Source organism: Nycticebus coucang, chromosome 1, assembly GCF_027406575.1.
Source record: "Nycticebus coucang isolate mNycCou1 chromosome 1, mNycCou1.pri, whole genome shotgun sequence".
Lineage (NCBI taxonomy): Eukaryota > Metazoa > Chordata > Mammalia > Primates > Lorisidae > Nycticebus > Nycticebus coucang.
This window is the reverse complement of record NC_069780.1, coordinates 127,713,602-127,740,015: the sequence shown is the minus strand read 5'-3', so window position 1 is coordinate 127,740,015 and position 26,414 is coordinate 127,713,602. Positions and strand designations below refer to the sequence as shown.

General features: G+C 41.9%; 1 protein-coding gene across 2 annotated transcripts in view; it reads left to right on the top strand.

Moving 5' to 3' along the window:
* The first annotated feature begins 4,282 nt into the window (after positions 1–4,282).
* Positions 4,283–26,414, top strand: part of RASGRF2 (Ras protein specific guanine nucleotide releasing factor 2) — a 274,601-nt gene continuing 252,469 nt past the window's right edge. Inside the window, exon 1 of one of the 2 annotated variants that reach the window (XM_053587375.1) lies at positions 4,283–4,940. In XM_053587375.1, coding sequence (XP_053443350.1) covers positions 4,653–4,940 — 288 coding nt within the window. In that variant the 5' untranslated portion in view covers positions 4,283–4,652. The remainder of the gene's footprint in view (positions 4,941–26,414) is intronic. The other variant, XM_053587384.1, reaches the window with a different exon arrangement.

The following is a 26,414-nucleotide window of genomic DNA, read 5'->3' as shown; positions in this document are numbered from 1 at the left end:
AGATTGTATGCTTCTCACTCCCCTACCTTAAAAACTTCGAACTCAGATAAAATTTCTCCTTCCTTCCCTCCCTCTCTTCTTCCTTTTCTTTTTCCCTCCTTTCCTTTCTCTTTTAAAAATCAAATGATCTGAATACTGCCTTCCTCTGTAAGTAGTAAGTAGGGTTTCCAGAGATGGTGGCTCATTTCCTCTTCCCTTGCTTAGGAAAGGGCACAGAGGTCACTCTCACCATTATCAGTGAGAAATGTTTTGTTCCCCTAAAAAAAAAATCCATGTAAACTGGCCCCCTCAGGAAAGAATCCATGAAATGCAAGAGGGAAAAACAAAGAATTCACAGAAGAGCTTATTGGAACAGAGGCCCTTTTGCTTACCAGTTTGATCAGCTGGGGGAAAATCACCCTCATTTACATAACCTCCTGGCCCTTCGCGTTTCCAGGTGGCACCATTCCCGGGATGTGGTTTCCAGATGAGTAAAGAGGTTAAAGACCCACAGATGCCCATCACAGTGGACATAGCATCTCTAGATTGTCCAGGGATTTCTGGTGGTTTTCATTGCTTTCAATATTGCAGAATGGTCTAATATTTGCAAATGTTTGTGCCCTCTTTAACAATTCAATGACCAAATGTTAAATTATCCTAGAAAACATTTAATATTTACGAATCACTTGTGTGCCGACTACATGTAAGCTCTCCCACTGGGTGCTGCAGGGACTCAGGAGTCAGCTGGGATTTGAAAGCAGTCAGGTGAGACGTGAGACCCTTCTTTTTTTTTTTTTTTTTTGTAGAGACAGAGTTTCACTTTATTGCCCTCGGTAGAGTGCCTTGGCGTCACACAGCTCACAGCAACCTCCAACTCCTGGGCTTAGACGATTCTCCTGCCTCAGCCTCCCGAGTAGCTGGGACTACAGGCGCCCGCCACAACACCCGGCTATTTTGTTGTTGTTGTTGCAGTTTGGCCGGGGCTGGGCTTGAACCCGCCACCCTCGGTATATGGGGCTGGTGCTCTGCTCACTGAGCCACAGGCGCCGCCCAGAGACCCTTCTTATTAGATTCTGAGCACACTGGAAACACAGGCAATGTTTTTGCTCTATAACCTCTACCTCACCTAAACATAGTGCTGAGGACTTAAGCTCATGGTCAATCAAAGCTTCTTGCAGCCAAATTCCATAATTTAAACCCACAATAGTCACCTGCCAAATTCTGGAGGAAACCAGAGCTCCTTTCTCTCATTGTTCAATGGCAGATGACAGCCACACCACCTTATGTGGTAGGACATGATGTCAGACAAGAGGTTGAGAAGATTACTTTCTTTTTTTTAGATACACAGTCTCCCTTTGTCATCCTCCGTAGAGTGCTGTGGCGTCACAGCTCACAGCAACCTCCAGCTCTTGGGCTTAGGTGATTCTCTGGCCTCAGCCTCCTGGGCAGCTGGGACTACAGGTGCCCTCCACAACGCCTGGCTATTTTTTTGTTGCAGTTTGGCCGGGGCTGGGTTTGAACCCACCACCCTTGGTATATGGGGCCGGCGCCCTACTCACTGAGCCACAGGTGCCGCCAGAGAAGATTATTTCATGTGGTTCCTACAAAAAGGACATTTAAGGAGCCAGTAAGGGTGAGACTGGTATGAAGATGGTCTGGCTGCCTGTCATTGTCCAGCGAATATGCAGAGACTCAGGATAGATCCACCAAGCTTTATGGTCAGAAGAACAGCGAGAGCAATCTCTCCAAGATTGTCCTACCCTTCCTTTCCAAAACCTCAGTTTTATGCATAAAAGTTCAAAGCAAATATCACATTAACCCTTATCTTTTTTTTTTTTTTTTTTTTTTGTAGAGACAGAGTCTCACTTTATGGCCCTCGGTAGAGTGCCGTGGCCTCACACAGCTCACAGCAACCTCCAACTCCTGGGCTTAAGCGATTCTCTTGCCTCAGCCTCCCGAGTAGCTGGGACTACAGGCATTAACCCTTATCTTAATAATAAACAACAATCAGCATAACCCATGTCCTATTACAACATTTCCCATTCAAAAGTTAATCTTCGAAATCAAACTACTCAAGATAACATCTTTAGGTTGGAGCTAAATTTACAAAACATGAAGAATGGAGGACATGAGGTGAAGGTCATTTAGGGTCTAAACAGACCCGACCCGCTGTGTCTTCTCCGCCCTAGTCTGACTCCATCTTATTTTCCCTGCATGCGCACTCAATACCAGAGTCATGGCTTATTGAAGAAAAGAATTTTTCACATCCGGAAAAATTCAAAGGGTTAGAAGGTTCAAATACTCCTCACCAAAATTGTTTTTCTGCTAATTTCACACCCTTAATGGTTTCTGCTAAAAAATGGAGCTCATCAACTATGCAGGTGTCTGCTCGCTTACTGCTCCCAGAGAGCTGGAATTGGACCACAGAGAAAGGAATAAAGGGCCTCCCGAGGCAATCACCAGCTCCTCGGCATCTACGATTTGGCTCAAAGATGTTGCCTACATTTACTTACTGTCTCTCTAGTTGCATCTCCTCTAAAGAACAACGCAAGCTTCCAGCTGGGTTAAACTCAATTTAGTGACAGCACTGTCCTTCAGACATTTAAAAATGGGCAAGCAGAAATGTCCACAGTTCTCACACTGTAATTTCAAAATAGCAGTTTCCCCATTATATAGCTTTTCATAGCGAAAGTTTTTTTTAAAGGTAAAATGGAACAAACGGTTTATGTTTTGTGCTGTGCAGTGAGGCAGACTTAAAATATTCTGCAAAAACAGCACTTAAAGAACAGGCAGAACCCTGGGGCTACCATTTATGAACACACAAGTGGCAGGGCAAGACAGGAGAATTGTCACAGATTCAACACCAAGAAAAGCATTTTATTATTTACTATTCAACAATAAACACTTTACAGCACTCTGTTTTAATGGTAAATAACTAAGGGGAATAAAAAAAAAATGTGTATACCAGAATCAAATACACCAGGAACTCCCTGGAGGTTTCATTAGCTCTCTGTCACAGCTGCTGGTACCTTGTTTCTTTTCTGCTTACATTGTATAGCAGGGGTCTTGGTTTTCTAGCCATACCTGTCAGATTTGTTAATCAAATGAATCCAGTCCTAAAAATGGTATCTGGTGAGCCAGTGACAGCCTGGCCTCTGGGGACAGATTCTGCCCTGGGTAGCAAAGTCTCCCTTGTTAGGGGATTTTTCTCTGGTTGAAAACCTCGCCCTTAAATTTTAGCTTCTTACTCCAGGAAATAAATGTCCAGAAGGAACCAAAGGCATCTGATGCTTTTCCCAGAGCACTGGGCTACTCTCATTAACTTTTGCCGACACCAGTTTTAAATACTCCAATTGCAGGTACAAGTGGAAAAAGCCAGTGTGGCACGGTTGTGCAAAGCCACCCTGTGACTTCTATTGTCATGGGAACGTACTTGTGGATGAGGAATGAGTGTGAGAGACGGTTTACAAACATGTCTGGACTTTGTGAATATATATTTGTATGGGTGCCTGTGTATGAGTGTGCATTTGTGTGACTGTTGGGGGGTAGAATTTATGTGTTGCTTGTGAACGTGTGTGTTGTGTTCATTTGCGTCTGGGTCTGGATGTGATTCTTTGCCTGTGTGTCCATGTATGATTGTGAATTTGAGTATGTGTGTGTGTTCTCTGTAAATGTGTGCATAAGGATGTGTTGTTTGCATGTGAGTTTGAGCGTGTGGGTTGTGTGAATCTGAGCCTCTCAGTGTGTGATGTGTGTAGTCGCCTCTGTGTGTGTTTCTATGTAGGTCTGTACTTGTGTGTGCAGGCGTGTGCATTGTGGGTGTATTTGTCTATGTGTGAGTATTTGTGTGTATGAGGATGTTGTGTGACTATTTGTGCAAATGCATTTGTGTGCATGCACGTGTGCATTGGCCTATACGCATGCCAATGTGTATTTTTGGGCATGAGTGTGCGCACTGGATCTGTGTGCATTTGTGTGCACTTTTGCGGCTATGAGTGTGTGCACTGTGCGTGTTTGTGGGCTGTATCTGCGCGCGGGTGAGCATCCGTGTTTGAGCGCGCGTGTGAGCGCGTGTGCGGTGCGGACCGGCGCCTCCACCTCGCGCCTACCCGCCCCCCTCCGGCTCCCGAGCCGAGGCAGCGGCCCGGGCCCGGGCGAGCCAGGGAGGGACGCGCGCCCGCCGGGGGAGCGGGCTGAGCCGCCGCCGCCGCCGCCGTGCCGACTCTGCCCTTTAAATCGGTCTCCAAGCCGATTACAGCTGATCTCCCACGTGACGTTTTACCTTCTGTCTCTTGGAGCGCGTTGCCCGAGGACAGTCCTTCTCCCGCTGCCGCGCATCGCGCCGCCCCAGCCCGCCGCGGGGGCTCGGCGCCCGCCCGCAACTTTGAGCGAAGAGGCGGACGGCTCCGGTGCCCTCGCGGGGCCGCTCTCCACGCGGGCTCGGGGGATTCTACAGGCCTGGAGGGTGGCGCTCGGGGCGGAGGACGTGCCAAGCACCGGCCCGCGCCCCTTGGACCCGAAAGCGGACGGTGCCTTGCGCGCTGCGTCGGGAAAGGGGGCGCCCTTGGCCCGCGGGGACCTGAGCGGGCGCGCCCTCGAGGGAGCCGGCCTGGAGATGGCCCTGAGGCGGCGGTGAGGCGGGCGGTGGCCCGCGCGCCCCCCGCACCCGCACCATGCAGAAGAGCGTGCGCTACAACGAGGGGCACGCCCTGTACCTGGCCTTCCTGGCGCGCAAGGAGGGCACCAAGCGGGGCTTCCTGAGTAAGAAGGCGGCCGAGGCGAGCCGCTGGCACGAGAAGTGGTTCGCCCTTTACCAGAATGTGCTCTTCTACTTCGAGGGCGAGCAGAGCGGTCGCCCGGCGGGCATGTACCTCCTGGAGGGCTGCACCTGCGAGCGGACGCCCGCTCCACCCAGGGCCGGCGCGGGACCGGGAGGAGGCCGGGACGCGCTGGACAAGCAGGTACCGCGCGCCCTCCCTCGGGGACTCCCAGCCTCCGGCCGCCGCTCTCCCTCGCGGTTCTAACGCTGGGGTCGGAGATGGGGCGGGATAGGAGGGGGGAGCTTGGCAAAGAGCAAGGACTGTGTCCCGAAATCCCTGTGCGGCACAAGTGGCGGGACAGCTCCGCGCGTCTCCGCTTCTTCCTCCAGTACTCTCCCATCTCCATCCCGCCACCGCACCGCCCAGTGATCCGCTGGACTAGGGGCCCTGGCTTTATTTTCTTCACTACTCTGATAGAGGTCTGGTCGCTTCGGTTTCTCTGCTAACCATCCATTGCTTCTCTAGACCTCGCTGGGAAGGATTTTGTCTGGTGACGTGTATTGACACCTGTTGGATGTAGATTGGCAAGCTGCAGCTAACTTGTTTGAAGTTTGGTTTCTCCCTTACCCGGCTGGTTCTTGTAGATTTCTTTGCTTGCACATGTTTGAACAAGCAGGGCTCCCAGAGACCGACAGACGCTTCTTGTTGGTCATTTTCAATCAGTCTTTGTGGTTTAGGTCAGTTTACCTTACTCACGTTTGACTGGGCAGGTCTAATTATGAAGGTAAATGTGTAACCTATTCCTGGGAATTAACATTCGGTAGCCACATTCTTGCTATGTTTAAAAATGTGGGCATTTTACAAGAACGTTTCTGTACTTTTAAACGAATGGTTTGAAAATGAACGCAACCTTCTAATTCTGGATCATAATTTTATTAATTTGCTGTGTGCTAACGGGGCTGGGGTGGAGGGAAAAAAATCCTCTAGGTTTAGTAACTCCAACCCCCCATTCCTGCAAATACGAAATTTGTATTCTTCAATCGCTATTAGGTTATTAAAGTTAAAGCAGACTAAATTTTATGCTCCCAAATGTTCTCATTTTGCTTCTAGATTCCCTCACCTTGAAAAAGAAGGGTGATTGTCTTTGCTGTTGCATAAAAATATTTCTAAACTGAATTTTCCATGCAATTCAGACCAAACACCATCCACTGCAAACCCAGAGTTGCCAGCAATGGAATGATGCATAAAATGCCTGTCTAACCCCTGGGGGCTTAACAAACAATGTGTAAAATTAAGAGGAGTTAAAACTAGACCAACAAGAAGTTTGGGGATTTTTTTCTGCTTTGGTTTCACTATAAATCATTAACAGAATGAATGAAGCTGTCATAAAGATTCTAAATCTGAAATTTTAAATATTCCCTTTGGTCTTTGAATGAATGGAGGGGTTCACGGTTATTCAAAAAACTGTTTCCAACTTTATAGATTGCTAGAAATACAGATATAAATTTCCAGTTGTGCATTTTAGAATTTAAGTTGGAAAGAGAAGAGTTTTGAGGAAAGTGGGCTTTTTAAAGGATTATAGGTATATGTGTAGATCTAATGGCGTGATTTTTTAAAAAAGATATATGTTCCAAGATTGCACAGTGGCCAAAAAAACACGTCTCTAAGTGTCATGTCTATAATAAAATAGGTACTTTAAATTACTCTGAATATATGTCATTGATTTAATTCCAAATTATTCTCTTTGTATTTATACTAATATCATGAAATAACCACTTTTTTTTTTTTTTTTCTGGAACCCAGAGTGGGAGTTCTCACCTGTTAAAATTCGTATGACTGTCTGACCTGTTAACATGAAAACCACCATTTTTCTACTTGGAAAATACCTGGACTCTTCACAACTGTTTTCTTTTACACTTTAGTAAAGAGACATAACCTCCAAATAGTTTACCTTTCACACCACTTTCTAACCGTAGTCCTCAACAGTTCATCCTGTGACAAAATTTTTTCTTTGTTTAGGACCATGCAGGTTATGTAAGTACAGTAGTTCTCAATCATTTTATGCATCTTAAGAGGGTAGGAATTAGACTCTTTGGTGTTTGTAGGCAAAAGTGGGATGTAGAGAAGCAGCCCTTCTAGAATGGATTAGGAGTTGGGTTGGGAAATCTCCCAGATTTTGTTACATTAGACACGTTTCTGTGACTTGGGTTAGCTTAGCAGGCGGATGCTTTTCTCTGGAGCTGCCTGTCTGGATGTGTTGGAAGCATTAAGAAGAAACTGTGACAGTGAGAGACATTCCACATTAAATCTCCAGTTTATGTCATTCTCTCCCTTTCAGTTAATTTGTGTTGCTGATGTGCTCAGAGCATCTCTAACGCTGAGACTTTATGGATCTGTGGACCTGGCAAGATTGCGGGAGGAGGTGATGAGACGAGCAGATATCACATCTCCTTAAACCGCGTGTGCTTCTGGAGCTTGCCAGAGAAACATCCCCCTCCACCCTATCAGATCCTTGAAGGTTAGGGCTTGAAATAGAACTTAGAGAGTAGAGCTGTTTTCCTGCACCCCATTTCTGTGTGCTTCTTTAGGCAAGTCTCTTAATGTTTTCTCTCTTCTCTCTCTCTTTTTTTTTTTTTTTATTAATGAAATCTCTGTTTCCTAATATGTGAAAATTAAGGGCTTGGCTACGGTGATTTCCAAGTTGCCTTCCAAAAAGGGCATCGTCTGTTTGTAGGGTTCTTATCAGACAGTGTGAGCTTTTTACTGTGTGGAGGATCTGAAAGACAATTTCACAAGATTTAAAGATTACCAGGGCTTGTGAAAAGTACTGTATTGGAGAAGCTGAGGACAAGCAGGTGATTGAAGGGGACATTGTGCTAAATCAGTTCAGTCAGCAGATGCACAAACCACGTGTGTATAGTAACAACATAGCCTGGGACAGATACGTTCTTGTCACACACATTGGAGAATGACATGTTTATTGTAGTCCCCCGTCAGTTAATACTTGATGTAAATCTTGCTATAAACCACCTCTAATCATTCTGGAGAGTTTAAATTCCACCTCTCCTTCAAATTATTTTTTATTCTACTTAATTGTGTTTTTAGGTAAGCTACAAGAAGAAAGCACCCATTGGTGTTTAAATTGTTTAAATAACAATTCAAAGTAAGTTATTTGGCAACAACAACAAAAATTTTTTTTTCATATTTGGTCTTAAACTGTTGCTAGTTAAGCAGAAAAAGAGAGAGATTTTTCAGTTTCTATAAATGCCTAAGTTTGAGGAATATTTGCGTTGATCTATTTTTTTTTTTCATGGTGTCCCAAGATTTCACTTTGGGAAGTTCTTGGAATATCGTAAGGGTCTCTTATTAGCCGTTCACAGTAACTATCTTTCTGAGATAGTAATGGTGATATAATAAAAATGAGTTGAGTCAAAACATTTTTTTTTTTCCAGTGGTTTCTTTTCTCCAAAGGATCATTCTTTTCCTTGAAAATGTGTCTGGGTGGGACTTTGTTCTAAAGCACTCCATTTATGGAAAATGATAAACTTCCCTTTCATTTAGGTGAAAGTGTTTAAGGAAAAAAGGAACTCGAATATAGTACGTACCTTCTGTGTGTTAAGCTCTGGGCTCTCCACATCCGTTATCTCATCTAATCTGAACTTTACTTCAGCTCTTGGAGCTGACTGTTGTAATTGTTATTATCTTTTTCATTTTTACCTACGTTGCCACTGCGGCTCCAAGAGTTCTAGGGAGATGATCAGTGTCCAACTTCAGATATGAAGACTAGGATGTTGAGAGTTCCTTACTAAGGACACTCTATTTAAATCCACCGAGCTTCAAAAAATAGCAAAGCTGAGTGGATGGGGGTGCAGGGCGCAGTGTGTGAGTCACTGTTTTGTTTATTCTTATTTCCCTTTAAAAACTGTGTAAATGGCTGTTATAATTATTGAGAAATACAATTGCAGACTGTTGCATGTTCAAAGAAAAGTGCGATTTATTTTTAAACAAACAGTTTTACATGGCATTCCTTTACTTCAGTGGGATACCTTTAAAAATGTTTGCATTGAGGGTGAAAGTACACATTCCAGCTAGTCTGATCTCTAAGCTCTGAGCTGTCTTGCCTACTAGCAGGAGAGACATATAGCAACAAAGCCATCTTTATTTTTCTGGTAATGGCAAATGTTTTACACAGCCTGATTTCAGTTGTTTTGATGGAAAATAAATATCTCTTTAGCTTTGGAGGTTTAAAGAAGTAGACATTTGTCATACTTGTGCTGAATTAAACAGGTTCATTTAATTTTAAAAGGATTAACGGCATATGATTTCCCCATCACCTCATTACTACACAGTCATTTTAGACTTTCTCACTTGACCACAAGCAGAGGATTTTAACTGATGATTGAATTAGGCAGAGCCACATGCAAACCCTGTAATATTTATGGGGGTGGATATGTGGATAGTGGATTTTCATTCTAGTTCATGTTGCTCAATTAATGTATATTAACCAGCTCAATATCTTCTTTTCAACCACTGCTCACTGAACACAAAGGGAAAATGGAATAACGATACTTGCTAAATATTATAAAATGTTTATAAATATGATTTAGGGAACAAAATGATTTATTACTTAAACTTTATAATCATTTTTCCATTGGAAGTTAAAGGAAGAAAAATAACTCATGCATTAGCAAAATTTAGTCATTTAATTTTGGCTACACTAAACCTTACTATTTAGATGTTAAGAATTCACCATGGAAAAATCAATCGTTGATAAGACAGATGTACGTAAAAATACATTTTTATTGTGAACAAGTATTTTTCTGTGGGACTTACTCAGTGACAACTAAATGCACTGTTCAGTGGTGGAAAATATTTTTAGTATGATAACATAATATTTTTCCTTCTTTTGAGACTTACAAAATAGAGATATTTTCCTTACCCTGGGTGGTTTTTTTTTTTTTTTTTTTTGGTTTTTGGCCGGGGCTAGGTTTGAATCCGCCACCTCCGGCATATGGGACCGGCACCCTACTCCTTGAGCCACAGGCGCCACCCTACCCTGGGTATTGATAAGACATAAAACATGTGTGATAACTAAATTTCTGATTTTAGCAAGCAAATGTCAATAGGTTGCTGAAACAGTTGGTGATGTTGCTGTCTGTTTAAAGCAGATTAATTTTTAAGGTTGAATTTTCCCCATATTTTTCAATACTACTTAAATATGCATGCTGCAGTCAATATTATTTTAATTTTGTGGAATAGAAAAACTTAAGTCGATTATTTCATAATGAAGTAAGTCAGATTGATAAACAATATTGGTTTACTCTAGTCATAAATCCTAATATTTACAATTTCAAAGTGGCTTTGTGTTTTTATGCCTGTTAATCTGTCCTACAATAAAGGTGTGCCTGGTGAGATTACTAAGTTTGTTACCTTTCAGCATTGAATATTAAACATGTGTTAAGCAATTAATATATATTGGAGTGTGCAGGTCTTTTTTTGTGTCAACATTTCAAGACATGAATTGTAAATCCAATCTGTCTACAATTTGGGGAGCTTTATTTTTGAGGACCAGGGATGTCTAATCAATCTGTTAAATTACTCGCAGTCTAAATTCCTTTCTGAGTAGGAAATCTTATTAATATTTAAATGAAACTAGAAATGATATTTGTTAAGTATCAACATAGTACTGTGATAAATGTTTGATTATTTTATAACATTTGGCTCTTATTCTAAAAATTAATTGTTATTCTTAAATTTCTCATTATATCTCCATTGGTGTAACTTTCAAATTTTAGCTGCTTGAGAATTTATTAAATGCATTAATTTGGTTCCACCAAAGAAAAAATGCTAGCATTTTTGCCCGAGGAATCAAAATGTGATTGTCTGTATATTTAGGGGAAATAAAGTAGCAGGTTTTTGTAGAAAACATTGGCATTAGTAGGTGGAACAGAGATGCAGACATTGCATATTCTCATAGTGTTTGTTGTTTTTTACTGGGTTACAAAAACTTATGATTCAATGAAAAATAAGGATTCAAATCTTATTACTTAAAATTTTTCACGGTGACTGCAAAGTGCTCCAAATATACTTGTTGGGAAGAGGCAGAAATAAAAGAAGTTTGAGTTGATCTGTTTTTACTTAAATAATATAGTATTTCTTTTTGTTTTGAACTGTAAAAGAAGAAATGAGATAAAAAGGCTCGGCGTTCATAGCACATGTGGTGTCATCCACATACACCAAGGGTTGCGGGTTCGAACCCGACCCAGGCTAGCTAGACAACAATGACAGCTGCAACAAAAAATAGCCAGGCATTGTGGCGGGCGCCTATCGTCCCAGCTACTTGGGAGGCTGAGACAAGAGAATCGCTTAAGCCCAAGAGTTTGAGGTTGCTGTGAGCTGTGATGCAACGGCACTCTACTGAGGGCAACAGAGTGAGACTCTGTCTTAAAAAAAAAAAAAGAAAGAAAGAAAGAAAAGAAAAGAGAAATGAGATAAAAAGTGGGGAGGCCTGTATAAGAACAATGTCAGCATTGGAGTAAGGTATTAAGAATTACAATTCACGTAAGATCTTCATACAAATAAAATGATGTTAAAAAAAACTATGCTGAATATAAAATGTACTGATCCTTTAGTGTTTTGTTAGCTCCTTTAATGTTTATCAGCATGACACTGCTAAGACTTGTGATAATCGTAAAAGCAAGGATGCCAGGGACTCTGGTTACTAGTACTTTGCAAATGTTTTATTTTATCATTGTCTCATTTAATTTAAACAATGCCTGATTCTCTTCCTGTGCTGTATTTATGAGCCCATGCCATTAGTGTGACTAATGTAAACAGTGGTGTGAGTCCTTCCAAATAGAGGGAGTTTTGGAAAGCTAGCAAGTTTCCTGGAGATAGCAATGTGGAAATAGGGAAGGGATAACTCAGTCTAACGCTCATTATATAACATGATAACTGCAGGAAATCAGGACAAGATAATGTCAGTGGGTCACAGGAATAGGAGGCCACTCATGTCCAATGTGAGTTTATTTTCTTTTACCTTTAAGAACACTAGTTTCCAGGCTGGGCGCTGTGGCTCACACCTGCAATCCTACACTCTGGGAGGCCGAAGCAGGTGGACTGGTTAAGTTCAGGAGTTCCAGACCAGCCTGAGGAAGAGTGATACCCCATCTCCACTAAAAATAGAAAAACTAGTCAGGAGTCATGGTAGACATCTGTTGTCCCAACTACTTGGGAGGCTGAGGCAAGAGAATCACTTGAGTCCAGGAGTTTGAAGGTGCTACGATGATGCCATGGTACTTTACCCAGGGCAACGGAGTGAGACTCAGACTAAAAAAAAAAAAGAAAAAAAATGGGCTGGGTGTGGTGGCTCACGCTTGTAATCTTAGCACTCTGGGAGGCTAAGGCAGGTGGATTGCCTGAGCAAGAGCGAGACCTGGTCTCTAAAACTAGCCGGGCGGGCGTTGTGGTGGGCACCTGTAGTCCCAGCTACTTAAGGCTGAGGCAAAAGAATCACTTGAGCCCAAGAGTGTGAGGTTGCTGTGAGCTGTGACATCACTGCACTCAACCGAGGGCGACAAAGTGAGACGCTATCTCAAAAAAAAACCCCCCAAAACAAAAAAAATTAGTTTCCAAGTGAGGTGGTGGTAACGTATGTGATTCATTTCAGGAGTTAAACTTCAAGGGTTTCAGTCTTCTTGGCTGCACTATTGGTCAGGTAGATCACCTTGAGTAATTTCTTTTTCTGAGGCCGGTTCCCCACCTGGAGGATGGGGATCACAGTAGGAGCTGTGTCATTGGGGCAATGAGTCCAGGCCAACCTCACAGTAGAGGCCTGGCGGTCAGTGACTAGTCAGCAGGTTTGTCAGCCAGTCTTCTTATTACTCCCTGTCTAATCTACTTCTTTTTTGATTTTCTTCTTTTTGTCTTTATTATTAGGATCACTTACAAAGTTTTTTCCCTTCCTCTTTAAAGGAATACTTTAAATTTAGTTTACACAGAATAGAACAATGAGGGAACACCAATATACTCATCTCTCTTCAGTAATCTTCAACTTCCAGCCATTTCTTATTATATCTGTTTTTTTTATATCCATGCATACTTTTTTCTTTTACTAGACCACTTTAAAGCAAGTTGCAGACATTGTATTATTTCACTTGTAAATAGAAATTTTTTTCCTTTTTGGCACAGTGCTCGTTTGACCCTGAAGGTTGTATGATACTACAGGTAGCGCTGAAAAGAACTAGCTCGGAGTGTTTGTAATGGGTTTCTGTTGTAATGTGTGTTGTCGTCTTTTTGTTTCCTTCATGTTATAATAAAGGAAAAATCTTGACAGGAGTTATGAAGACATAAAGGTGGTGAAATTAACTTTTAAATATTTTCTAGCGTGTTAAATCCTAAAAAGATGGAAGTTTGAAATCAATTGTCTAACTATGATCACTGTCTGAAGGTATTTTCATGATCTGACCCTACTCTAGAGGGAATTTAAATTGTTGGTGGTTTTCTTACTGAGGGGTCTTCTTGTCATTATTGAAGTCCAGGCACTCAGCTCTCTGTCTGCACAGTGATCTTATGGAGAGTGGAGGCCGGGAGTTTGCTGCGCTGATCCGGTAATGCTTTTTCTCCTTCAGTGGTTTGCGCAGCTTTGCAACAGTGATCCATAAGATAATGTTTGGACCAACTTGAACAATCAATTCTGAGATCTAATAGCCAGTCAATATGATTTTGAGCCAATTACTAAGACTTCATTAATCAAATGTATCATTAGCTTTTTCTAGTTTTGCTAAACTTTTCTAAAGTTACTTGGTTTCTGTTACATGACTGATTGCTTTGGATTGCAAGGGGAGAGACAGGAATGCAAGCTGTCGTGAATCAGAGTCACAGCTGAGTGTGAGGGGACAGTGGGACTATTGTAGGATGATGTGAGGATGCTCTGCCTTGCCTGGAACCTGGATTCTCCTTGGCCGTCGCTGCTGGCTGACTTCACTGTGTTTATTCCTGTTGCTTCCTCACTGCTTCAGTTTCCACATAGCTTCTGTTTCCTCCAGCTTTAGATCACTGCACCCCTCACAGTACAGACTCAAGGCTGTGGCTCCCCCTTGCCTAGATTTTTGGCTTCATTTTTCACTGCAGCATCTCCTATTCTTGAGAGAGAGAATCTCGTTGTTTCAGTTCATTTCGGGGTGGATACAGGGACCTCTGCTCAGCCCATAGATTGGCTGCCAAACAGTGGGGGGGTGGGGATGAGGGAGTTTCATGGAAGGTATGCTGGTGTGATAGGCGTTATTATTCACACATCTTGTTCCTTCATCAGGCTAGTTAATCTTATTTTCATCCACCTAATCTTTCTTTATCATGACAGGCCACGTTCTTTTCCTTCAGTAGCAGTTTTATGTTCTTACTGCATCAGTAAGAGCTTCACAAAAAGATCTGTCCAGTTTGGGTCCTAGCTTGTCTCCTGAATTGCCCAAGGTTCATAGTCATAATTTTTCTTTACTTTTTAATAGTTTAAAAATTATTGAAATGCCCTTTTAACAATAAATTAAAAACAAACCTAATTTTCAAAGTGTAGCGTACATACAGGAAAGGGTACATATCCTAGGTGTGCCATTGATGAATTTTCACAAAGTGAATCTATTTTTGTAATCAGCGCCCAGGTCAAGCAATTGCTAGGACGAGCCTCTTTGGAAGCCAGTCTCATGCCTCTTCCTGTTCACTACCCCAGCCATGTGTAGCCACCGTCCTTACTTGTACCACCATAGTTTATCTTCGCCTGGTTTTGAACTTTATATCCATGGACTCATACAGTAAGTATTCTTTTGTGTTGAGTTTCTTTTCCTCAATGTTGTGTTTGTGAGATTCATCCATGTTGGTGGATGTTATAGTTCATTCCTTCCCCTTTCTTCGCAGTATTTCATTGAATGAGTTTACAATGATTTCTTTACCCATTTTACTGTTGAAGTATCCTTGGGTTGTTTCTGCTTTGGAGCTATTATCTGTAACACTCTTAGGAAAATTCTTGTACAATTCTTTTGGAATGCACACCTGTGTGTATTTCTGTTGAGTGTAATACTCAGGAGTGATGTTATTGGTTCATAGGGCATAAATATATTCAACTTCGGTAGCTTCTGCTAAACAGTTTTACAAAACAGTTGTATCAATTTATGCTCTAACCAGCAGTGTTTAAGAATTCTACTTGCTGTACACCTTTGCCAACCCCTGTTATTATTGGTTATTTTAGTTGTAATCATTCTAATAGTTAGGTGGTAATTTGTCATTTTGATTTTCATTTCCCTGATAAAAAATGAAGTACTTATCAACCATTGGTTGTTTTCTGTTTTGAAATGCTTGTTCAGCCTTTACCTACTTTTTATTGAATTGTCTTGTCTGATTGATTTGTAGGAGTTAGAAATATTAAGTTTAGGGCGGCACCTGTGGCTCAGTGAGTAGGGCGCCAGCCCCATATGCCGAGGGTGACGGGTTCAAACCTAGCCCCGGCCAAACTGCAACCAAAAAATAGCCGGGCGTTGTGGCGGGCGCCTGTAGTCCCAGCTGCTCTGGAGGCTGAGGCAAGAGAATCGCGTAAGCCCAAGAGTTAAGAGGTTGCTGTGAGCTGTGTGACGCCACGGCACTCTACCTGAGGGCGGTACAGTGAGACTCGGTCTCTACAAAAAAAAAAAAAAAAAAAAGAAATATTAAGTTTAGCCGGGTGTAGTGGCTCAGGCCTATGATCCTAGCACTCTGGGATGCTAAGGTGGGTGGATTGCCTGAGCTCAGGAGTTCGAGACTAGTCTGAGCAGAGCAAGACCCCATCTCTTCCTAAAATAGAAAAAATAGCCAGGCATGTGGTGGGCACCTATAGTCCTAGCTACTTGGGAGGCTGAGGCAGGAGGATCATTTGAGCCCAAGAGTTTGAGGTTGTTGTGAGCTATGATGCTATGATGCCACTGCACTCTACGCAGGGAGACTGACCCTGTATCAAGAAAGAAAGAAATAATAAGTTAAACTATAGAATTGCTATTTCTGTACATCAAAAATGGTTGAGTATCACAATTTCATGTTGTTCATCCTCATATATATGAAGGTGAGTCCTTTGCACTTATATGTATTGCAACTATTTTTTCCTACGTAGCTTGTCTTTTTACCCTCTTACTGGTATCTTTTGAAGAACAGAAGTTTTAAACTTTAACGTAGTACAAAGTATCTCTCTTTTTCTTTATGGCCTTGGTCTTCCACAAAATAAATGGAAAGGAGGACAACGTTTGAAGTTGCTTTGTGTAGAAGGTGCAGGAGCTGGGGCCCTCTCCTGCTGCTCTGATAGATGGAATTGTAATCAGAGCAATCAGACAGATCACAAAAGACTCAATAGCAAATTGAATAGAAAGTGCTTACAACAGTTTGTGATTGCCACCCTGGGATGTTTTCTTTTTGGAGGAAGGCTCCAAGGACCATTCTGAAAGACAAAAAGCACAGTGTTCTTCCCACCCTCCTCCTTGGGGTCTAAAGTGCTGTCTCCCGGGGTGCTGGGTTGTTGGTCCTCTTCCATCTCCATACATTCTGGGTGTTTCCTTTTAGTAGCTCTAACTTTTCCCAGTCATTCCCTACTCCAACCTAGACGGTTGAAAGGGACAAGAGCACTTTATGAAACTTAATCGGAATGAAGATTAGATCCTAGAGGCCTTCTTTCAGCTTTGCTTACACCTGGAGGGTGTGCCTGCCAGGCTGGCCAGGGGTGCTGTAGGGAAAGAAAAATGCATCGTGCCTGGCCAGGGTCAAGACAGAATCCTCAATTTTCAAAACAGGTCCGTGTAATACCCTTGAATCACCTTCTCCACTTCGTCCTGATCATTATCCAGGAAGTGGCCAAAAAGTGGTGATCCCTTTCCGGGATACATGAATTCAGTGATCAGTGTGTGAATGAGGAGATGGGTGGGAGAGAGAGCTGGACCGTCAGTCCATTGCAGAGTGCAAGATGAGTTTCAAGAGCTGTGGTTGTAGCCTGACAAAGTATCAGTGGTGGTGAAGCAGCGCCAATTGCCCGAGAGGGGTTTGAAGGTCCGAGGTAGCTAATCTGCCAGGGGTGGAGAGGGCGTAACGCTCCTTGTAATGCCACACTCCTGGTGAGACAAGTGGATCAACTTTTGGCAGAAGTTGCAGGTCTGCCGTGCAGTGTCATACAGAGTCAGACATTTCACTGGTCCCGTTAGAGAACCAGTCCTTTCTTAACTTCACTTGTACAATTGTTCCACACAGTTCCATCAGCATCCAGGATTTGTTTCCAGGTTCCTATCCCCACAGAAGGATCTCTTTAATCTGCCCATCTGTAGTTTTCCAAGTGATAGGCCAAATAGCTATGCCACTGGCAACACCCCGAAAGCGTGAGTTCTTCCCTCCTGTATGATTGACACTGAGGATGAATAGTTACAACAGCCTGGTGGACGCAATGGGGATTGTAGTCCCCAAACCGTCAGGGGACCAGGCCCAGGCACTCAGGGAATCTCAGTGAATCGAGAGGCTCATCGAGCCAGTGGCTTTGGTTCAGGTAGCAGAGTGGGGGATAAAGTTTTCCCAGACCAGCTATGCTCTTTGTATACCATTTCCATTTGATAAGCAAGGTTTCGGCCTTTCTCACCTTATTAGTTCTTGAGTCTGACTCCACATCTCCTAAAATAAGACCATCAGGCCAGACAGTCACAAAGATCTCTGTGGGTCAGTTTTGACGAGGCCTTAGTGCCAAACTTCGTAGTTGCTGTATGCCTTGTAATTTTGAATACTGGACATAGGGTGTCAAAAAAACCATAGAGATAATTTGGGGCCCTGGATGATATTGTTTTCCTTCAGAGAGGATTCACTTTTGCTTTCTTGCAGGCATTAGTGTGGGGGTATGTACGTACATTACACTAATCTCCTCTGTGATTGAGCTATCAGCTGCGTCTCAGGCTTTGAGTGAGTTTGTTTCCACTTTGTCGTAATTGCTAAAGTACAGCCTTTCCACGTCCTATCTGGGATTCTGGGATGTTTACACACCCCTTCTCAGTCCCATGAAATTGCCAGAAACTCTACCGCTCCCAGTCTGTAAGCTGCTGCTTTCTGCTTGGGTTCTTAGCCCCTTGGCTCTGTGTGTTAATCAGTTGGCAAATTCCTGGACGGGCAGCCTTCCCAGACTGTCAGCTCACTAGTTTACACTTCTCTTTTCTCAGGTAGTCTTATGCCTCATGTCTTGGCTGACTTTTTTGCTCAGAGATACTTTTAAGCAGTTATTTGTGGTATTGTGTCCAGCTTTTTTTTTTTTTTGGCCGGGGCTGAGTTTGAACCGGCCACCTCCAGCATATGGGACCAGCGCCCTACTCCTTGAGCCACAGGCGCCGCCCTTGTGTCCAGCTTTTTAAATTATTCTTTGTGCGGGTATGTGTGGGGTCATGGAAAGATTCATAACAAGCTACTTGTCTGTTACCACATAGCAGTGCACTTTAATAGTAAGTCCAAAAATGTGTGAAACTCCTTTTAAAACAGTGGAACAGTTATCTCACTTTTTCCTTGGGAACTTATCTGTTAAGTACTTTTAGTTTGAGAATAATAAAATACTAAGATAATTATGACTAATCCTTATTTTGTCAATTTAATCCTGCATATCTTTGAACATTATATATTTGAACAAAATATAAACATCATTTTGTAGTCATAGATTTTTTACAGATGTTTGTGTTTACATTACTAATGAATGATAAAATGCGTACTTTGAAGGTACCATGGTGTGAGACCTATTTTTTCTTCACATAGTGAGTTTAGTTTAAACTTTGATTTAAAATAATGTTTTCCTTATTTGATGTCTATCTATTGTCTATTTTAGTTGAACATTTAATTCAAAGTAATTTTCTAGGCCGGGCGTGGCAGCTCAGGGCTGTAATGCTAGCACTCAGGAGATCGAGGCGGGTGGATTGCTTGAGCTCAGGAGTTTGAGACCAGCCTGAGGAGTGAGACCCTGTCTCTACTAAAAATAGAAAAACTGCGGTGCTTGTAGCTCAGCAGCTAGGATGCCGGCCACACACACTGAGGCTGGCGGGTTCGAACCTGGCCTGGGCCAGCTACAACAACAGTGACAACTACAACAACAGCAGCAAAAAAATAGCCAGTTGTTGTGGCAGGTGCCTGTATCCCAGCTACTTGGGAGGCTGAGGCAAGAGAATCGCTTAAGCCCAAAAGTTTGAGGTTGCTGTGAGATGTGACACCATGGCACTCTACCCAGGGTGATAGCTTGAGACTCTATCTCAAATAAATAAATAAATAAATAATAAATAAAAAATAGAAAAACTAGCAGGGTGCTGTGGCAGGCACCTGTAGTCCCAGCTATTTGGGAGGCTGAGCCAGGAGGATCCCTTGAGCCCAGGAGTTTGAGGTTGCTGTGAGCTAGGCTCAGGCCATGGCACTCTTAACCTGGGCAACAGAGTGAGATGATACAATTCTAACTTGTTAGATTTTTATGAACATGCTTTTGTATTACACAATTGCAAGAGCCACGGTTTATTTAATGCTAATTTGCCGTTAACACTGAGGTAAGTACTTTATATTATCTCCTTTAATCTTTACAACCACGTTGAGATGTCAGTATCCCATTTATTTTGCAGATAAGAGAGGTTTAGTGATTTACCCAGAGCAACCTTTACTAAATAGCACAGCTAGTTAGTCCCTGGCTAGGAGCTAGACATTTACAACCAGGAGGGAAAAGGTTTTTTTTTTCTGTCTCATTCTTCTCCATCTGAACTTGTCATTTTCATTCTGAGTGCAGAACTTCTTCTTTTTTTGGCCCTCGGTAGAGTGCCGTGGCCTCACACAGCTCACAGCAACCTCCAACTCCTGGGCTTAAGCGACTCTCTTGCCTCAGCCTCGTGAGTAGCTGGGACTACAGGCACCCGCCACAACGCCCGGCTATTTTTTGGTTGCAGTTCGGCCGGGGCCGGGTTTGAACCCGCCACCCTCGGTATATGGGGCCGGTGCCCTACCGACTGAGCCACAGGCGCCGCCCGAGTGCAGAACTTCTTGGTGTGACTGGGCCACCTTCATAAAACCCATAAAGGTCGCCACCCATAGGAACTGTAGTAAAGGCTCGTGGCATTAGGAAGGTTGAGAACCATTGGTCTAAGGGAAGGATTAGAACTAGTTGTCATAACCTCTGCAATCTCTATGTGCTGGGCCCTGTGCTGAGGGCCTGAGGGCTCCGGCAGGTAGAGAGTGGGGTGCTGGGGAACAGGTCCGTCTGTCCCCCAGAGAACCTGGTGTTTCCCTGCTGAGCCCGTTGGCTTTGCAGCTCAGGCTTCCTTCTTGGAGCCTGCCCAGCACCAGGAGGTGCCCAGCACTGAAGATGTAGAAAACACAGCCCTTTGCCATTTCAGGCCTTGACTACGCTGTAGATCCTGATTTGTGAGAACATTTCTCATGTCTTAATGTGAGTCCACATCCTTGGTGCCCTGATTTATGCGACTACTTTTTGGCCACTGGCTTTACGTAGGTTTTAGTCTCTCCAGACTCAGAGCAGTGAATACTGTGTTGTCTGAAGTGCTGGGCAATGGGGAATGATACCAGGGTCTGTGCCATCAACATATGTGTAATCAAACAAAAATGGTCCTGATGTATATATGCAGTGTTCTGTTCTGGGCCAGAATGTCCCCAAGGATCTGTTGGTACTTTTCACCTGTGGCGTGGAATTGTGAAATCTAAAGATTGAACAGTAGCATACTGTGATTGTAGAGCCCCAGCTCTTGATTTCCTCTTATAAACACCATTATGTAAGTTTGTTTTCAGCGTGGCAGTTTGAGCTGAGACCATTCTCCTTTCTGCTCCCCTGTGCTGTGCTTTGTCTCACAGCACTAAAGAGGCAATGGCATTCTAGGTGGTTGAAAGGTACAGAATGCACAGTATGTTGAGGCCAAGTTCCCAAGGTCAGGTCCAAGCTCTACCTTTAACAAACTGTGGATCTTCAACTTAGTCATTTCCTCATCTGGAAAATGGACATGATAATTATTACCTAATAAAGAAAGTGGGAATTGTAAATTAACATGATAATCTATGCTTTGTAAACTATAACATGCTACAAAAATGTTATTTTAAATTCTTCACAATTACATTTTTTCATTATGAGAATCACAGTATTTGCCTAGTTTGTAGGCATCTTTTTTAATCCAAAATTTTTAAGTTCTCTAATACTTAGTGGATAGTAAATTCCTTAAGAAATAGTTGGAAGATTATTTTTTCCAACTATAGAAAAATAGTTGAAGGATAGATTAGTGAAGGGTTTTTCTTTGTTATGTAAATTATTTCTGGTATATATATACTTTTGACTGTAATAATTATATGAAATATATTAAAGTAAGAATAATAGATAATTTTTTCAGTAGCTGAATTGACATTTGTGCTTTTAAAGTTCTTTTTTTCTTTTTTTTTTTTTTTTTGAGACAGAGTCTCAAGCTGGCACCCTGGGTAGAGTGCTGTGGCGTGATAGCTCACAGCAACCTCCAACTCTTGAGCTCAAGCAATCCTCTTGCCTCAGTTTTTCTATTTCTAGTAGACATGGTGGGGGGATCCTCACTTTTTGCTCAGGCTGGTCTCAAACTTTTGAGCTCAAGCAATCCATCTGCTTCAGTCTCCTAGACTGCTAGGATTACAGGCATGAGCCACCAAGTCCAGTAAAAAAGTGCATTTTTTAAATAGAGAATGTCTATAATGTATAATAAAAGGGAAAATAATGTAAGTCCATGTCTTACTCATTTTTCTTTCTTTTGATATAAAGTGCCATATTAATAGGACATTTTAAAGTAGTTTTTTTATTTCTAAAAACAATGTTTATCATGTAAAATTTGAAAACTACAGAGAAGCAGAAAGGAAGAAAATTTAATCTACTGACATCCCATCCCTCAGAGAAAACTAGGTATTAAATTTCTGGAGGATTTCCTGCAAGTTTGTTTTCTGTATGTGTATATAATAGACAGACATTTTTAAAGGGGACAAAATTATGATCATATTGTATGTAGAGTTTTGGATCCTGATTTTTTAACTGAACATGACATGTGAGCATTTTCCTTTTCACTAAATCTTCTTTGAAAATATTACTTTTAATGCCTGTACCACATTCCTTTCATCACACAAACATATAATAACCATTCTCTCTTTGGTATAGGTATATGTCGAGTATTACAATTTTAATACAGGTTTTTCCTTTCTTAAAATGTGCATACATTGGCACCACATGTGTGTGTATTTTGAGATGAAGCCTCACTTTGTCACCCAGGCTGGAGTGCAGGGGGGTGGATCATAGCTCACTGCAGCCTTGAATTCCTGAACATAAAGGATGCACCTGCCACCAGGTAGCTGAGACTATAGGCGTGCACCTCCATACCTGGCTAATTAAATTTTTTTTGTTTTTTTGAGATAGAGTCTTATTCTGTTGCCCTGGGTAGATGGTGTGGTGTGGCCCACAGCAACCTCAAACTCTTGGGCTCAAGCAATACTCTTGCCTTAGCCTCCCAGGTAGCTGGGACTACAGGTGCTTGCCAGAACGCCTGGCTAGTTTTTCTATTTTTAGTAGAGACAGGGGTCTCACTTTTGCTCAGGCAGGTTTTGAACTCCTGAGCTCAAGCAGTCTACCTGCCTTGGCCTCCAAGAGTGCTAGGATTATAGGCACGAGCCACTGTGGCCTGGCCTTTAATTTTTTTTTTTTTTTTTCCACAGAGATAGGGGTCTTGCTTTGTTGGCCAGGTTGGTCTTCAACTTTTGGCCTCAAGTGATCTTCCTGCCTTTGCCTCCCAAAATCCCAGGATTACAGGCATGAACCACTGTGCCCTGCCATTTATTTTAATATTGTAAAGCTTTGTTTTGCTGTTGTAAGTGAGGTAATATCGGAATGGCATTTGTGAAAAATTGGTGGGTCACATTTAAAGAAATGAACAAACAGAAAATTGAGACGTGAGAATCTTCCTTTTAATCACCATGATGAAGGTGGTTTTCTTAACTTTTTTTTGACACAGTTTCACTTTGTCGCCCTCAGTAGAGTGCTGTGGCAGCAGCTCACAGCAACCTCAAACTCTTGGGGTCAAGCAATTCTCTTGCCTCAGCCTCCTGAGTAGCTGGGACGACAGGCACCAAACTTCTTTACCTTAATTATTCTAAAAACTATTTTGTTTAATGAACACTCCACTTGCTTTTCAAGGTAGCTTTGAAACTGGTTGAATGTTCAACCTAAAGAATGACTTTCATTCTGTGAATGGAAATGTGGAAACAAATATGACCAAATATGGTAGTCTAATTTTTTGAGATAAAGCTAAGTTGTGAATACTTTTCTGGTGGAGTTTACTCTCAGGAGGGGTGGTACTTGTTGTAATTAAAGTGCCTCTATTATGATCAGTGAACTCCATTTGAATTCGCAAAATTCAGTACAATAAAATTATTGTATTTGATTGATTCTAAGAGTGCATTTTAATATTTTATGTTTTCTGAAATCAGGTTGTTTTCAGTCACAGTGTACCTTTGATTGATGTGGTAATTCTTTTCCTAAAACCTTTACTTGTTGATGTTGCTTTTTACTTTATCATTTTAGAAAGAGAGAAATGTGGCAGTTTCCAGATAAGAGATGAGTGGTGTTTATTCTTGTTCTCAAAGATCTTTGCTGCATGTGTATTTGGAAGAGCATACAGGAACTGTACAAGGATGTTTATATTGTACCCTATACTGTGAACTTTAGCTTTTTGATAATAAGCTTTTTGAAAACCTTCCATTTTAAATTTTATTAAGGTTTGTGTTGTTATTGCTGTTTGACTTTTCTTTGCCTAATTGATACCACCGCTTGGGTTCCAAATTTTCCAGGACAGTGCCTTAGGAATTTGAATATCACGACCACATGAGAAAGAGGGAAACTCAGTCCTTTGCCTTTGTCGTGCTTACTCTGTAAACAGACTTGGAAAGATGGCGGATGTTCGTACCAGTCACCTTTTACCCTGGTTGATTTTTACCTCTTCCTGCAGCCCCCAATGGACCCCAAGATCTCTGCTCACTAAAATTTGAAATGCTGCTGCTGATTCTTTCTGTAGCTACAGCGTTATCTAGGCATTTGGAGCTGGGTTTTCATTTTTTCCTTCTTCTTCCCTTGTGGCGAGACAATGGCAGATCTGACACTTTGTTAATTTTAGCCCATCCTTGCATTTGGTTATGCTACCTTTGTAATTTGAAATGACCAAAACAAAACAATCAAATGATCGTGGATTAGGAAATTCATTCTTCCCCACCTTGAACGTTGGTAAAAGCTGCCTGGCTCCCGTGGCCATCCGTATCCTTCCCCTGAGGAGCATCATGAGATGCGGTATATGTAGAGGTGTTCTCTGATGACTTGGGAGGTGGCGTGAAGACTGTCCATGTTCTAGGAGAGGGAAGACCTTCCCAGCTTTATGGTCAGGGAGGGATTTAGGAACACCTGAGGTCATCCTTGACAGAGTTTAACTCGCAAAAAGAAGGAACAGCTAGGCTCATTTTGGCTTAAGGTGGGAGCATTTAGGTTCAAGTTGGAAAATAACATTTTAGCAACACTGGAAAGGCAGGTGGGGCAGACTGTGTGGCTGGGGGCAGAGGGTAGGATATGAATTTGCTTCTCTTACTAATAATGTTTACCGTGGGGGATTTTTCTTGGTATTAAACGGGGCTCCACAGAGTTTACAGTAGTTTGGGCCTGTGTCTCTCCATCTGTTATAAGGAATGCCCACTTGTGTGCTTTGGTGCTCCTTGTTAGAATGGGTTGCACTGCCAAAATTTAGGTTACACAAAACAAAGTAGATTGCTTTAGAATGAGATTTCTCAGAGCAGTTGCTATGCAATGTCTCTGCTAATCCTCCCTTACTGGGTCTTCCCTCCGTGAAAGTTGGGGCATCCGTTTGCCCCCTTCCCCTCTGCTCCCAGCACCTGTGTTAGGGGCTGCATCCCGGCCATGATAGCGCCCAGGGCCTGCTCTGGTCATCACCAACACATTGAATTTTCAGCTGTGGCAATTGCAGGGCACTGACGGGATGGTGGACTCTCTATCTGGGAGTCTCAGATGCTGGAATCTTCTCCCTTTTGGCCACCTGCTCAAGTTATGGTGACTTGGGCTCTCAGGGAAAGAGACAAGGGCTCACTGGGACCTGGGCAAAATTGATGACCTTGCTTGTCCTTGGGCCAGTTGCTTTTCATACTGAGAATGACTCCATCAGAGGACACTTGGGTGCCAAGCTGCCCACCACGCTGGGTGGCCCACTGCAGGCAAACAGTGCTATTTGAGGGCCTACATAATATCCTTGATTTTGCCTGTGGGCCTACAAAGCCTAAAATATTTACTATCTGGGCCTTTATGGAAAAAAATTGCAAGCCTTTGCTCTGCACCTGTGCTGCTCATGATGGTAGCCTCTAGCCACATGTGGCTTTTGAACACTTAGAATGTGGCTAATCCAACATCAGATATGTTTATGCTTATACATCGTGAAATTTGGAGGTTTGGTACCAAGAAAAGGGAAAGATTACAATAATTTGTTTTTATTTGATTATGTATTGAAAGGATATTTTGGATACCCTGGGTGAAATGAAGTGTATAACTAATTTTACCTATTTCTTTTTAATGTTTTTCATGTAGCTGCTAGCAAATTTAAAATTATATGTGTGGTTTGCCTTCATAGTAGATATTATATTTCTCTTGTTCAGTATTTATGCGTAGATAGTACATCATCCAAGTTGATTGCCCACAGAGCTCTTTCTTCAAGGAATCTCTTGAATAAACCTAGCTGATTTTGAGGGGGTGCAAGTTTAGCAAACATGACTAAACCATAGCATGATATGGTCTGGGGTATTTTTGTTAATAGCTAAGCTATAATTTAATAGATGCAAACTCTTCCCTTTAAACAGAGATAGATATTTCCCTTTGTGTTTCCAAATGCAGATATACTTTTTATATTATATTTTAAATCAGGCATTCCTTTATTATTTTTCTATTATGTATTTTTTAACCAATCTATGAGTTATATATTTCCTGTAATGTAAAATCACAACCTTATCATGTCTAGTCTTTGATCTAACAATTCTACTTGTAGGATTCTTTCCTGAGGAAATAATTGGCTGAGTGTGCAAAGATGTGTGTATAAATAGGCTCACTTTAGAATTGTCATTAATAATGAATAATAGGATACAATCGCAATGCTAAACTCTAAAGATTGATTAGTTAGATACAGAATAGCTACATGATTATGTTGCCAATATAAATGATGGCAATGGGTTATTAAGGAGTATTCATAGATGATCAGTATTTTAAAGAGAAATATATGAATTTATACTTCTAAAAATTCTGAAAGAAGCAGGTTCTAACTGTTCATATTGATTGGGGGGGGAAATTTGGGGTTCCTTTAATTTTCTTCATGCTTATTTCTATGGTCTAATTTTTGTTAATAGAGTGGTATATATTATATAATTAATTAAAATAATTACTTAACCATTTAGTAACTGATAATGTGAAAAAGTAGTTTCATGGTAAGCTTATAATCCTAAGTGAAGATACTTTTGTAGCATGGGAGTTCATAAAAATATATTTTATTGTCATTTAATGAGGGATATTAGGTAGAGCATTATTCCCCAACTTAATCACAGATTGCAAACAAATCAGTCTATTCGTAAGGT